Source organism: Pogonomyrmex barbatus, unplaced genomic scaffold (assembly GCF_055798465.1).
Source record: "Pogonomyrmex barbatus isolate J1 unplaced genomic scaffold, ASM5579846v1 scaffold2, whole genome shotgun sequence".
Taxonomy (NCBI): Eukaryota; Metazoa; Arthropoda; class Insecta; order Hymenoptera; family Formicidae; genus Pogonomyrmex; species Pogonomyrmex barbatus.
The window spans coordinates 3,352,208-3,367,141 of NW_028297116.1; the positions used below are offsets into that span (position 1 = coordinate 3,352,208).

Genomic DNA, 14,934 nt, shown 5'->3' on the forward strand with positions numbered 1-14,934 from the left:
TCTTTTAATAAGTTCTGTAGTTATATTAAATTCGTTTCTTTTATGGAAAACATATAACAATTTTTTGATCACAATACTTTATTTCTTCAAAAATGATTAGGTCGATATCTCTTATGCAACGATTCAATATAATGTAACCAAGGCTATCTAGACATCCTTGAGCAGCAATAGAAACAGCAGTCGTGATTGACCGACATAAGACACGAATCCTTTCCTCCCCGGGGGGAAATTAAAGCGGCGAATCCCATGAGTGCGTGTTATTTCTGCGCATCGATCCTTCGTTTCCCTGTTCATTTCTCCCGTGCTCGACTCGTCGTCTTTCTTTTGTGGGCCGCTGTCTATATTTGACTCCAGCTTGGTTAAATTAAGTTGTCGTTTAACGCAATCGCAAGTCGTGCCGAGAAATCGTAACATGCGATTAAAGATGCTGTAATTTAACGGAAATTTTTCGATCAAACTTTTATAAAATTTTGTTATTATATTTTAAAACACTTGGTCTATTATTTGCTGAATTTTATTATTTATTATTTATTATTTATTTAATATTATTTATTTAGTATTTATTTAGTATTATATTGTAATATTTATTATTACTATTATTATTGTTATATTGTATGCCGATGATACATAGTCAAGTAAATAAATTGTTTTTATAATTGTTTTTGTAACAGCAAATCAATAGAGATGACAAACGTAACAGAAATAATAATTATTATTTATAAAATTATGAATTGCAGCTCTATAAAGATTATTATTAATAATCAGAAAAGTAATCATTCAGCTTTTAGAATACGTCAATATCTATTTCATAAATTAAATTCAAAATTGTCAAGCTATTTCTATTAAATTTAACATGCTTTCATTCAGACACTATTTGATATTACAGCATCGTTCCTGTTTGCTAAAATGTATTAATGAAAATCGACAGATAATTATTAACGAATATTAGATCATTAAAGTAATATTTCTATTTTCAACGTTTCAAACTCTCTCCTTCCTCGATACTTTTTTCGACTTCGATTCTATTATCCTGGGATAAGAGAAATCACTTAATCGTATCTTCAATTGCAATCAATTTCCCCTCGGTGTTTTTAGACATGGAAGTTCTGTCGGTGCTATCGTTGCCAGCTGCATTCGTCCCGTTGTGATGCAAGTATCAAGTAAGCAAGCATCACTGCTCGCTCGCTACCAGGTGATCCATTATGCATAAGCGCTCTCGTTTCGGCCAACAAAGAGCCTTGAGCTTCTCGGAAGCGACTCGTAAAAGCGAGCCACCTATCACGCAAGAAGACCGATGCGAGTCCGGAGTAATGTCGGCGATAAATAGCGCGGTTTATGCGCCCTTACGCCAATTCCGCCTGCCTACGCCTCCCCAAATCGCTCGAAATAACAACTGCTGGTCTACAAATAGCATCGTTCGGGTAGATTCTCCTTTCCGGCTCGATTCTTCCCCCTCGACAGCTAACGTTTCACTCGGGACGTTGGTAGATTTTTAACCCCCTTTGTTGTCGGCGATAACTAGCGGCTCTTATTCGAATTTCGTCCTCCTCGACATTGTACGTACGAAGTGGAAGTTGTATTCTCATCCGGGATCCCGTTTCCGCGGATTCTTTCGCAGACAGGCGATATTTCATTTCGGAATATCGGTGGAAAAATTTTAACCCTTCCGTTACAGGTTTTTCAGATACGAACGTAATAATATTGGCGATAAAACAGCGGGGTTTACACGCGCTTGTGACATTTTCACAACGTTACGTTTCCACCTCTGCCCAAAATCGCTTGAACGCGAACAGCTAGCGTTTTATTTAGAATTTTGCGTGGGGAAATGTTTTAACCTTTTTTATTTCAGGTCTCGTGTAAATATGGGCACAGCATTGTCGGCAATAAATAGCGCCCTTATGTGAGCTTACGCGAATTCATCCACCCTCGTTCCAAATTGCCTGGTATAGTCACTGCTCTATGAATAGTTATATATAATAGCCCGGGGCTTTTTATACATCGTTATTACCTTTATGGACAAATATCATCTTGTTTGGAACATTAAGGAATTTAACCTTTCCGTTCCACGCAAGGTTTTACAAATATGAATACAGCGATATCGGTGATAAATGGCACTCGTTCTTATATAGATTTCCACACTCTCCTTTCGAATTCACTCGAAATAAGCGAAAAAGCGTTTTATCCGGAACGTTGGGAAAACGTTTAACTCTTTCGATCTGGCTTCTCTAAATGTGGACACGGTAATGTCGACGGCAAATAGCAGTGCTCTTACGTGGATTCCACGCCTCTTCTCGATTTGCTCGAAATAGCACATAGTCTGTAAATAGTATCCTTTTACTTTTACTTTTAACCCTTTTTTTTTCATCGGACGATTATTTTTATTTTCGGACAGTCGGCGTTTTATTCGGGGATGATGAAAAAAATTTCTTTCCCTTTCATTTCGGATTCACCAAATATGGATACAATAATACTGATGATGAATGCGTGCCTTTTATGCACCCTTACGCGATTCACGTCCCTTCATCTTTATTTAAATTGCTTGAAATAGGCACGCGATATTTTATTCAGAACACCAAATCGTCAGGAAATCCCGTTAGCACTTGTTGTTTTCTCATTCACGATATCTTGGTATAAATTACAATATTATTAACATTATTAAACATACAGAGAGAGAGAAAGAGAGAAGAGAGAGAGAGAGAGAGAGAGAGAGAGAGAGAGAGAGAGAGAGAGATGAAATGTCGCAAGTAAATATTTTATGCGAAATTTGAACAAATATTGTATGCGATATGTTTTCCCAAGTTCTGTATTCCGCAAATGTACGGTCTCTTTAGTAACTCCCAGGGACTCTCGCCTTCCCATATACTTTTCGTAAACTATATATCGGCGAGCTTACCTCGCACGAGTGTAAGAATTCCCAGCGGCATTACGAGGATGGCGACCATGAGATCCGTGATGGCCAGACTCATCAGGAAATAATTAGTAACATTTTGCAACCGGCGCTCCCAGGCAATCGCCAGGCATACCAGAATATTCCCCGCGGCCGTTCCCAGAACCAAGATGAGCGCCAGCATCGCCCACCAATTGTTGAGTTCTTCCGCGCCGTCCTCGCCTTCGGCCGAACTCGCGCTTGTCGTCTCCAGGTCGATTTCGCTGCTGTTCGAAGAAACGGCATCCCAGAGCGAGTCTTCGTAAGAATTCGTCAGAACGACCTGCACGGTCGTCGATCTCGTCATTGCTCAGTCAAAAACCTTCACCCACCAAAACACGCACTTTCACGGCACACGGGGACTCTGCATCTGAAAGCGCATCAGAATTGTCGGGGAAGCGGGGAGGGGGGGGGGGAGATGAGGATATCGAATTTTTAGAACTTGAGAATTATCGAAGAGACAACGGTTTATTTTAAGATTAATAGTCGGGAATACATTGTAGGATTTAAGGATTTATGAAATGGAGGGATCGAGGATTTACAAGGGATATACACGATTCAGTAACCTAATTAAAAGACATCAGTCAGATGATGGGAGTGTTTTGAGGAAGGATTGGAGTTGACAAAAATGATAAAATGACAAAAATAAAATAAAATATTTCAAAAGCCAAAAATTCGAAGAATGAAAGCTCAGGAAGACAGGATATTGAGGACGAAACATTCAGAACGCTAGGAATTTACGAAATAAAAATTGGAGCGTAACAAGAATTTAACGTCGAAAATCTGCAGAGTCAAGAATGTAACAAATTAAAAATTTGTCTTCCATAAAATTTGAAGATAAACTGCAATTATATGAACAAATAAAAATTTACGGTTTAAAATATTACGGTTTTAAAATTATAAATATCAAAATTCGAGAATTTCAAATTTGAAGCATAAAAACTCGTAAAATTTAAAAATTGAGAGAAATTTGAATATCTAAAGAGAATAATTTAATAATTTAAAAATTTTATATTTTATTTTAATGTTACGATATTTTACGTTTTTATCTGTAAATGTTTTTCTCAAAAAGCCCGGATCGATTAGTCTTTCTTGATGTAGGATATAATAATAAAATTGCAAGATATTTCCTGGAGGAAGATCTTTCCTGAAGACGGAAGAGGCCATTCCGACTGCGTCTTCCACGAATTGTGGGTATCGATAGCGATTCAATTTCATCGTCGCGACTGATCCGATATACTAGGTGATATATCGATGGAAAGCGAGGATTACATGCTCAACAGGTTACATTGGCGAGCGGATCGCTTGAGCGAGCAATTGCGAATATTATCACCATGGATATACGAGCGTACTTTCAAATTTTATCGCAATTAATCTAATCGTGCTTTCAATTGAATCAATAATCTCAGAAAATCCTGGATTTTGAAGTGTTTTATGTATCCTAGTTTGATTTGTGATCTATAGAGCGCCAAATCAAAATGCTGAAAGAGGAAAAGTTAGTAATCTTAAGACTTAAAAATTTGCGATAGTTTCAGCACAAAGTTTCAGCAATTTCGAGAATTGAAGGTTATTAGAGTTTTAATGAGTGTTCTTTAGGGAATTAAGAATAAGAAATTTGTTAATAGCAACGAACTTAAGAGATAAAACATCTTGAAGCATTTTTTTTAATGTAAAAATTAAAACAATTAAATTAAATTAATAAGTTAATTCAAAACAAATTCCAAAAAAATTATGACTCTATAGACTTTATAATTCTGCAATTCTGATGATTTCAAGAATTTAAATTAAGAGAGATAATTTAATAGAAATTCTTGAGTAATGAAAACTTTTTGGAGAATTTAAGGAAATGAATTAAACTGTTAAAGTAGTTTAAATAACAAAAAATAAATTTGAAGAAATTCAACTAGGATTTTGAAATTTCTAGTTTTAAAATTTAACTGACGGTACACGAAATAATTACAAAAATTAAAAATATCAATAGTTCTATAATTTTGCGCATTTATAATTTTTTAAGGATTTAAATTTAAAAAAATACATTTAATACAGGAACCAAACTTTTTAAGGAATATTAAAAATACAAAATATTATAAATAATAAATTATTAAAATAAATTATATAAATAAAATATTTTAAAATATTATTTTATTAAATTTAATTAATGGGATTTAAGAAAATTTAAGGAAATAGAGACTTTGGAATCTCTGCAGTCTCAATTGAACAAGTGAAGTTAATGGAAATTCGGGAAATTAAAATTTTGGTATCCGGTATTTCGAATAACCTGTAGAATCGGGATGCACATTGTTCGATGAACTTTCCTACATGGTAAACGGACACTCCAAGAGTCTCGAAGGACTTTCTGCGGTGGATTTCAAACGCGCGCGTTTCTGATAATGGATCGGGGGTGGCGACGGGCGAGTGATTCGGCGAGTCAACCTCGGAAACCGAGCGCGAAGGACGAACAACACGATCCACGGTGGTTGCTTTGCCGTGGACTACTAGCCCACTGGCTTTCATTTCGTCAGAACCACCCCCACCGGCTGTCTTGCCGGTGCTCTTCAACCCCCAGCGAGGGTATCGCGACGCGCAAGCGTTGCCGCACACGGCCTGCCCACATCGGGACACCTGTTCGTCCTTCGTCGTCGCCTCTTGTGTTAGATGCACGCGAGATGTAATGTTTTATCAATAAGATAATTGACACCGTGGCATTTTCTGCCTTTCCAATGAAAATTGATGACGCTGGCATATTTCGTATATAGTATCCATTTGGATCTCTTATTACTTTTTCTTTGAAATTAATTTCTAAGAGATACCTTCATAAAGATACCGATACCAAAATGGTAAATTGTTCTCACATGTTATGAGATATGTGATATGTCATTAAAATTATATTTTCTGGATTTTCTCACGTAGACATGTTCCGAGCGAAACTTGGAAGCGGTAAATTCAAGTGACAAACATCGAGACAGGTGTCACATCAAGATATTTTTATCGTGAGAGGAAAATGAAAGAGAGAGGAAAATGGAATTATCCTTGGAAACATGCTTGTTCTAAATATTATTAGAGTAGAAAAGTATATACAAGTCAAATAGACAAAATGTTTTTAAAATACTTATTTACATATTTATAAAAATTGATATACAACATTTCGAATCAGTGAAATAAACTGAGAAACAATTTCCAATAAAAATAAGTTAAAAACTAAAAACTTAAAAGATTTAAAAATTAATAGCGTATACTATATTTATATAATACATTTTTATTTTATAAACTACATTTTATATTATAAATTGTTTATTTTTTAGATAATTATAAGGTACTAAAATATTTAAAAAATTCAAATTAGTTAGAATTTGCAATACATGAAAGTGAGATAGAACAAGTTTTAAGCTTATGTGGAAGAAGAAGAAAATTAGTTAGAAATTTTTTCAGAAATTTTAATTATTTAATTTTATCTATAGATCAGAGAAATGCTTTAAACTTATTTCATAATATAATTATTACAATAATTTAAAAAAATATTAATTAAAATTTAAATCCAAATTAATTAGGATCTATCGAGGGAATAATAAGATAATTGAAAATTTTCAGATTTCGTTAAAATAATTTTGTTTAATTATAAGAAAAGTTTTATTTATTGAAGTGTGCACATATATAAAGCGGATTTAAAAGAATCCTGGTTAATTAAAAATTAAATTGTGTTTATGAAAAGAATCAAATTTTATTTTTTATACATTATTAAATGTATAAAATTGGATTTAATTGCAATAAACGTCTTTTAATTGCAGGCATTAAAATGTTTATTAAAATACACGTTTGTCAAATGTATCAAATTACAGTTAATTGTAATAATTCTACGTACATTTCTCATGCATTTCCGAGTGAAAGCTAATCCTATTATCTCATTTTAATCATATCTGTGGAATTTAAAGATGCAAAAGGAGTTGAATATTAAAAAGAGATTGTAAAAAATCTTTTTCACACCTTCATATCTCGGGCGATGCATTTTGCATACTGATATATCCATGTTCCTGAAATTAATACGGCTTTGTTCAAGTATCGAATTTACTTTGACGATATTTCCGCGATATTATTCCCTCCGATTTTCAACTCATAAATTCTGTCGAATTAAATCCTTGCTATATTTTCATTTATTATGTCAGGATAAATAAACAAATTGGTAGATCAATTCGTGTTTTTGAAATTAATCTTGCCTTTTAAAGGTTGAATTGGAATTGAAATTCTCTTCGCGATGTTACGGTCATCCAGTCTCTCCTACCTTTTGTTTTAATATTTTTAAGATACATAAACAAATTGATAGATTAATGCATTTCGTTATTGTAAGTACGAGGATCTCATTTCTCTTTAAATTGAATATCGATTCGTAACGTACGAAAGTGTCGTGAGAGAAGGATGCTAATCGCGATAAGCTCGTCGCGATAAATTGGACACGAATAAATGTTCCCGCGAAAAGCGTCTGGAAACGGGAGTTCTGCGAGCATTAACAAAAAGCAATATAGTTCCGAGAATTCCGCGATAAAGGAGCGATTTATTGCGCCCTTGGGCGATTTTTTTGCTCGTGCGCACGTGCGATTAAAAGACTCGCGAAAGGACACTCCCAGGAAACGAAACCTCTCGCGGATATCTCGCACATCCAGAAAATACCGGGATTATTCCCGGTATCGTTCTCGGTGATTCGTATCGTTCGAGATTTCGTTCGGTGTCGTGTACACGTTTCGTTACACGTTTCGTTACACAACATCGTTTGACAAATAAGTCCGTAAAGACGTTTCTCTTTTTCCCCTCTACAATTCAGTGACAACGCGTTTAATTTTTTGTCTCTCCACCACCTATAAATTCGATCCAATTATATATATTTATCAACATTTTAGTGAATTTAATTTATAATTAAATGAATTTTAATTTACATTATTTTGTAAATGTAAAAGAATGTTTTTTATAAGAATTCAATTTTATAAGAATTATTTTAATACAAACATATCTTTACTATCCTTATTCTTCTTATCTAAACTACATTTTCGCACATGTACATGTACATTATCATTCTGATTTCAGCTTTGAAGTTCTGCAACAATTAAGCGGAGCGCAAACCGCAACCTGGTTATTAAATGTACCATCACTTTAGCTGGACAATTTCTTGAGCCAGACTTAGCTTACCTTAATTCACTTAGGAATATTCCGGAACTGAATCTGTGATCTTATATGGTCAATTATCTCTGCAAACCGATTAACCGAATTTGTTTGACGAGTCGAACTTTTGTATTAATTGAAAAGTACAATTCAATTAAATTTAGTAATTGTCAAAAATAATTATTAAAAGTTATAAATTACTAAATTATCTTAATTAATTGTCAACGTTCGTTTGATATTTTTTAAATTGTCAATTTTATATAAAGTAGATATAAAAATATAATAAATTTATTATGTTACGTAAATTTTATTGCATCGGATTGCGCGTACGGATTATATATGAATATGTGTGTGTGTGTGTGTGTGTGTGTGTGTGTGTGTGTGTGTGTGTGTGTGTGTGTGTGTGTGTGTGTGTATTCTTTTTTAAAAGAATTCACTTAAAACGATATCTTTTTAAATAACAATTCTTTTTAAACTTTGTACTATTTTACGTTACGCTACTTTATAGATTTTCTTTGTTAAAGAACTGTTGTTATGCATTCTGCAATAAGTCGATTTGCGACGCACGGCTTCTTCAGCCGCCGCCTTTTATTGGCCTTAAATGTTCACGGCGCTTCTTGCGCCGAAAATTTCATTTCGCGCTCGAATAAATTCCCCAGTGATGGATTAACACCATTACGTGCGGAGATTTATGTCGCCAGGATTTTTTCTCCTTTTTTTATGCCGATTTCTTATCTCTTCCAGGATTCGCCCTGAAATTACGCGGATCCAAAGCTATGAAAGATTTGGCACCTTGATTTCAAGAATCGAGGATCGTCGAAAATAGAAAACATAATAGATTAAATAAATTAAAAATAAAATGGAATAGAAATGCAATTCCGAAGATAAATTCGGAATTTACAATATAAATCAAATTAAGAGTACAATCGAAAATAAAAATAATCATTTCGTCGAGCATGTGATAATTAAAATGAAACTTTAAAATGCAAATATAAATTTAACTAACGTAAAGACGTGAAAATTAAAACAGAAATTTGATTTAATGATGAAGCTGAAATTAAAAATTGTAAGTTATTGGATGTTTTTCGCCGTAATTCAAGTTTTTCAAAATTGCTTGCATAGGAACGCAGTTTTCCCGGGCAACACGTTCGGTGCGTCGTAAATAATCGTCGAATAGATATTCGTCGCAGCATCCTCCGGAACTTTCCGCACATCGTCATGCAGACACGCGTGCAAACACGCGTGTACGCACACCTGCACTCGTACGCCCCCGAGCCGAGCGAGACGACGTTAAGATCGATCGCCGAGCCAAGTCACGTCAGCGCACTTCATTTCCACGGCCGGGCCGCAATAAAGCAAGGAGAAATCCTATTTATCCTCCGTCACGATATTCGAACTCGGTTGAATTTAATAAGCGCTGATTGCGAACGGCGAACGCCGTTAAAAGTGTTCGCGCGCCCGCCCGTCAAATTTAACTTGGCGCCTGCATTATGTCCAATTAGCCGCTCGAGCGAAAATGAATCCTCGCTGCGCATTACACTCGATATTAATAATTGCGAATCCATAATCGGGATTCGGAGGACGCGATGGGCCCGAGAATTGCGAGAATTTTGTAACAACGTTAATTATGACATATATTAAAGTTATATGTTAAAAATGTGCATTGATAATACATATATGTAATACATATTAATCAGAATAACTAAATATTTAGTATTTGATATTCATGACACTGACACACACACACACACACACACACACACACACACACATACACACACGCTCTCTCTCTCTCTCTCTCTCTCTCTCTAGGGATCAAGGGATAACTTTAATAAAAGAATAATATTGAAAAAATTGGATGATGAACTTTCCATACTAAGCTTTGTTTAAAAAAAAAAATGATTTTTAAAACATGAGAAGATATAAATAAGCATTTATAATATTTTTTCTGTTATATGTAAATGTACACATTTTAGAAGATTTTATCAACAAAAGGGTGAAAACCGTAATACCTCTGTTTTTTCACCCAGTGTAGTATTACAGGATTAAGTTTCATAATATCGATGTTTTCAAAAATAAAATCTTGCGTACCGAAGGTTACTCTGCCTTTTCAATTTAGCTTTGCGCAAAGAAAGAAAACTTTTTTCTTTAACTTTTTCTTTAGAAAATATAATATAATCATCGTTAAATAATTGTCGTCAAATGATTAATTAATTTTTATTGAAACTGTATTACTCGAATTACGATTAATAATTTGTTAATGAAGCTAGAATAATTGGTTTGTATTATTTCGTATTATTATTTACACTCGTATTGTTTAGTAGAGAGAATTTTAAAACTCTCTCCTTGATGCTTTTTATCCATAACATTCAACGGACAATTTAGAAACATAGTATTATTTTAATTCCCCAGTCGCTACTGTCATATTCAAATTATCCTTTTGTTGTGTCCTGTAAAGACAGAGCGGAGGGACGTGCGCGACGTTTGCGATGGACGTGACGAAGGAAATAAAGGACTAAAAGATAATCGGGATGATGGGGTCATTCGCGAATTGATCGATCATTCTGCGGTCTATGCGTGACGTGAAACTCGCTCGAAATGAAGCTATTGTTTCACGAGAACGAGAATAAAATCACCGCGTACAAATTCGACCGCCGACTGGCTGATCCTTTATGGCTCTTTTCAGTTTCCCGCGAAAGAATTCCTAATAAATGAAGCCTTTGAAATCCGTCCGTTTTAATTAAAGAATTCTATCTGTCTTAATCCTTCGGTAAATTGCTTTCAGAATCCAAAATAGAGATTTTTTTTTTAGTGACTTTTCACATTATTCGCTCAAAGAGATGAAAATTGAGAAAGAATTGATAATATGGAAATTTTACACTTTCTGAATTATTAAGAAATTAAGAAATTTTGATGTAAAAGAATTGAGTAACTAATTTGAATGAAAAAACAAAAATTAAAACTAAAATTCAATCTTAGAAAATTGATTGTGCTTAATGCAAGGCAGAAAATTTAAAGAATGAAAAATATGAGCTTGAGAAAATTAAGTTTTGTGAACTTTCGACATTTTGATCTGTTCGAAGCTCGCATTTTTAGAATCATGAATTTTTAACCTGAAGCGATGACATTTGGTTATATGATCGTTTACATTTATGTGCATTTATATACATTTATGTGCATTTATATACAATTTTATGGCAACGTTTATCATCTCAAATTTATTCGATATTATTTCAGATACGATGGAGCCTGAGAAGTTGCTAATAATGAATTTTGTCGGTGCCGACTTAATGGTACTTGGTTTTCAATTTTCCATCACGGCAGCGGCCAGTTGGAAAAACCAGCTTTTCTCTCGCTTTGTTATGCATTGCTGGAAATGGAGAGCTTCGGGTTAACGGGGGTTCTGTGCGTTGCCTATCACTTTTATGCCACGCGATTTCGTGGCCCGGTTAATCCGAGGAAATATACAAGGTGTGCTAAATTTAGTATGTCACTTTTTATCCATGGACTTTTTTTTATTAACTTGGAAATCAATTTTGTGTCAACAAAAACATCAAAATTTTAACTAGCTGTTGAAAGTAAAAGGTTTTTTTTGAAAAATAAACTTTGAGAGCAGTAAATAGATGAATAACATTTTATTTTTTGCATAGAACAGAATTTAAAACTTTTTTGATGTAAAAAATTAAATAGGCAATGTTTTAAACATGTAGAAATTAGAAATTTATAATAAGTAAGAGAACATTTTGAGTGATGAATTGATGACAAAGCTTTTGTATATAAAAATTGAGTCAGTAACTCTTGCGACACCCTATGTGTCTCAGAAATAAATCTATCTTTTTTACGCGACCTGTATAATTAGCATGCTATCAGTTTTAAATCCGGAATAATATCTGTTTCTGAAAGAGCGATATTATTGAAAATTACATTTGACTGTTTTTTCGCGACTGACAAACTAAGTAAGCAAAATAAGTGTATGCATTTGACAAATACCTTTTTTATTACATATGATTTTTTTCGCGATCCGTTATCCACATGTGAAATTACGAGAAAAATGTATTTGTCCTGTCCTTTGTAGAAATTTTCAAAAAAATAATCGTTTTATCCGTTCCGGCAGCATATCGCTCGATCATTTTGACGAGCACGTCATCTCGCTGCATCCTCGCGGCGATCCAGAAATCGCAAATTGCAAACTGCGACACCGACGCCGTAATGGAGGTACCGTGTTCGCCGTTATATCATCTCCTCCTAGAAAGCGTTAAACTTACTTATGTGCATTACGAGCGGAACCGTCGCGCGGAACTCGATGAATTTCGCGGCAGACGCGAAACGTTTCCCCGCGCGAGACGAGAGAGATGCCCAACGAGATGTGCAACGTTTGCATAAGCATACAGACGACGAATCCTTAAATGCATCTCGCGTCCTGAGCGCGTCATCGCAAAATTAGATTTTTCTACTTTTGCGCGCGCGCGCGCGCGCGCGCGCACACACACACACACACACACACACACACACACACACACACACACACACACACACCACACCACACACACACACACACACACACACACACACACACACACCACACCACACACACACACACACACACACACACACACACACACACCACACACACACACAGGCATTTATATATTTCAGACATCAGACATTATATCATTATATCATTATATCATCATCTTTTAGATTTTATGGAGCTTGTAAATTTAAACACACAGGTATAGTTGCCCTGGTAGATTTGTTTTTTTTTTTTTGTAAATTAAAATTTCAGTTTAATTTAAACTTTACAAATATTTATAATTTATTATTAAGAAGCTCCTTTCTATCCTGAGTTTTGCTTTCTCGTAATTTTCTAAGATAAAATATAGTTGCATTAGAAGTTAAATATGTCTTGTCGAATTAAATTATACTTTGGAGTAGGATACGTCGTAGAATGATTTTGGTATTTATGGTTTGCAATTCGCAGAAAGCTCGGCGTCAATCATACTCACCGACTCTCTCACGTTTTTATCGAAACTCATAAGATTCGCATTAACGCGATGATATTCTCTCAAATACATTTAGGTCGTTCCGGCTTTCATGTAGAGCTGTTTGTCCTGCGCGCAAAGGCCGGGGTGCTTTTACCCTAATTACATGAGCCTAATGAAGGAATAAAATCAGCGGTGAGAGCAAAAGAGAGCTCGAAAGGCAACATTCAACGAGCGAATTTCCGAACAGATTACATCCGAATTTCCCTGATTTTTTTTTTTTTGCATTGGTGCTGAAAAATTACTCAGCGCAGCCTTTCTCGAATCGCATTTGCCATTTCGAAATTCATATTATTATTTGATAAATTTATCTTTGAACTTATCTCTTAAAAATATTGACGGATCCAAAATCGTGTTTCCAATACCAGAAATAATATTAGAAATAAATCGTATTTTGTGTATCGAAAGATTTCACAAAGCTTTCTATTTATTGCTTTTATATTTTGCAGAGATATTGAATTATAAATCTCAAGAACAAATTCTGCTGAACAAGCTTACGTTTTTTAATTTGAAAATTGAGATTTTATTGTACATTTAATTCGATCTTATTTTACTTTAATTCTGTTTGTCATATTATATTTACTTATCGTTTAACTGTTACATCAAGTTCACTTTTATTTGCTTAATATTTTTTTATCTTATTTATTTAATAATTTCTTATTAATATTATTTAAAAAATTTCTGTAAAACATTTGTTTCTTTAATCTTAGAATTTTATTATTATTTTTACTTCACATTTCTATCAAACAACGTTCTCGCAAACTAGTTGTTACAGAACTAAAGGTAGCGCAAACTTTACTTCGTAAAACCGTATCCGTATCCGCAGTGAATAATCTAACTATGTTGTCGAATCGACAAATGAAAATTCTTTCCAACTCAATTATCTGAGGATCGTGGATTATAATAATCGTTCGTCTTATTTTTGCACGCCAACTGGGTCGAACAGCTGCCGTCAGCAACCTCGAACTCGCCAGGTGTATTTTTGCGACAAGCGGAGTACATTACTCGTTCAACTTTTTTTAATATGTACATACATTGTAAACATATATCGAAATAACTTATACTTTACATTTATTTTGATGTTTATTATATTTTGGAGAATTACAATTAAATAACACTAATGTTTCGACAATATTAGTTTCGCGTTTTGAAAAGAAATTTATTTTCTTATATCTCGAGGGTACATAGTATCTAAAAAAAAAAAATTTGAAACCTTTTTTTAAATTTACATCACAAAGTTTGGAAAATAGGAATTTGATTAATGTTCCGATGCCAATGTCGATTGAACGTTATTTTTCCCATCTGTCGAGAGAAGTTTTTAAACAATTAGGTTAAACTTGACAAATAAGGGATGATGGAGAATTTTCTATTCTTTATTGACAGCTTACCTCTATCGTCGATAAATTTTATCTTGAACTGATATTTGAGGTACAATAAAATTCTGTTTACTCTTGTCATCTCACGGAATTTCGAATAATTAAATTGTTACATATTTGTTTATCATACTAAGGTTGTTTATCTGCAAAATGTACTCGTAAATATAATCTCTTCAGTTTTCCTGCTGAGGATAAATGAGAGATTGTTCTTGAGAAAATTATTCTTATGTTGGTAAAATTGAGCTCTCGATTACTAAGTAACATACCGATTGACGATTGTTTAATCATCGAAAGACTGATGAAAGAGACAAAAGAGGAAAGTTAAATTATCAACGGAAGACAAATTTCTATCCCTAGAAAATATATTAGATGGCAGTCCTAATACTATGTTACATATTTAATTATAACATTCTACTGTTAAATTTTTGGCGGCAATATGGAC

The 14,934-nt window shown here is 34.0% G+C and overlaps 1 protein-coding gene across 4 annotated transcripts in view; it reads right to left on the reverse strand.

Annotated features, from left to right (window-relative positions):
* The window catches only part of 5-HT2B (5-hydroxytryptamine receptor 2B), a 50,167-nt gene extending 44,730 nt beyond the window's left edge, over nucleotides 1-5,437 (reverse strand). For 2 of the 4 annotated variants that reach the window (XM_011636105.3, XM_011636093.3), the window contains exons 1-2: nucleotides 5,205-5,436; nucleotides 2,894-3,296 (exon numbers count right to left, since the gene is read on the reverse strand). In XM_011636105.3, coding sequence (XP_011634407.2) covers nucleotides 2,894-3,233 — 340 coding nt within the window. In that variant the 5' untranslated portion in view covers nucleotides 3,234-3,296; nucleotides 5,205-5,436. Of the gene's footprint in view, nucleotides 1-2,893; nucleotides 3,297-5,204 lie in introns of those variants that run through there. The other 2 variants (XM_011636101.3, XM_089077639.1) reach the window with 2 other exon arrangements.
* Between the last annotated feature and the right edge of the window lie 9,497 nt (nucleotides 5,438-14,934).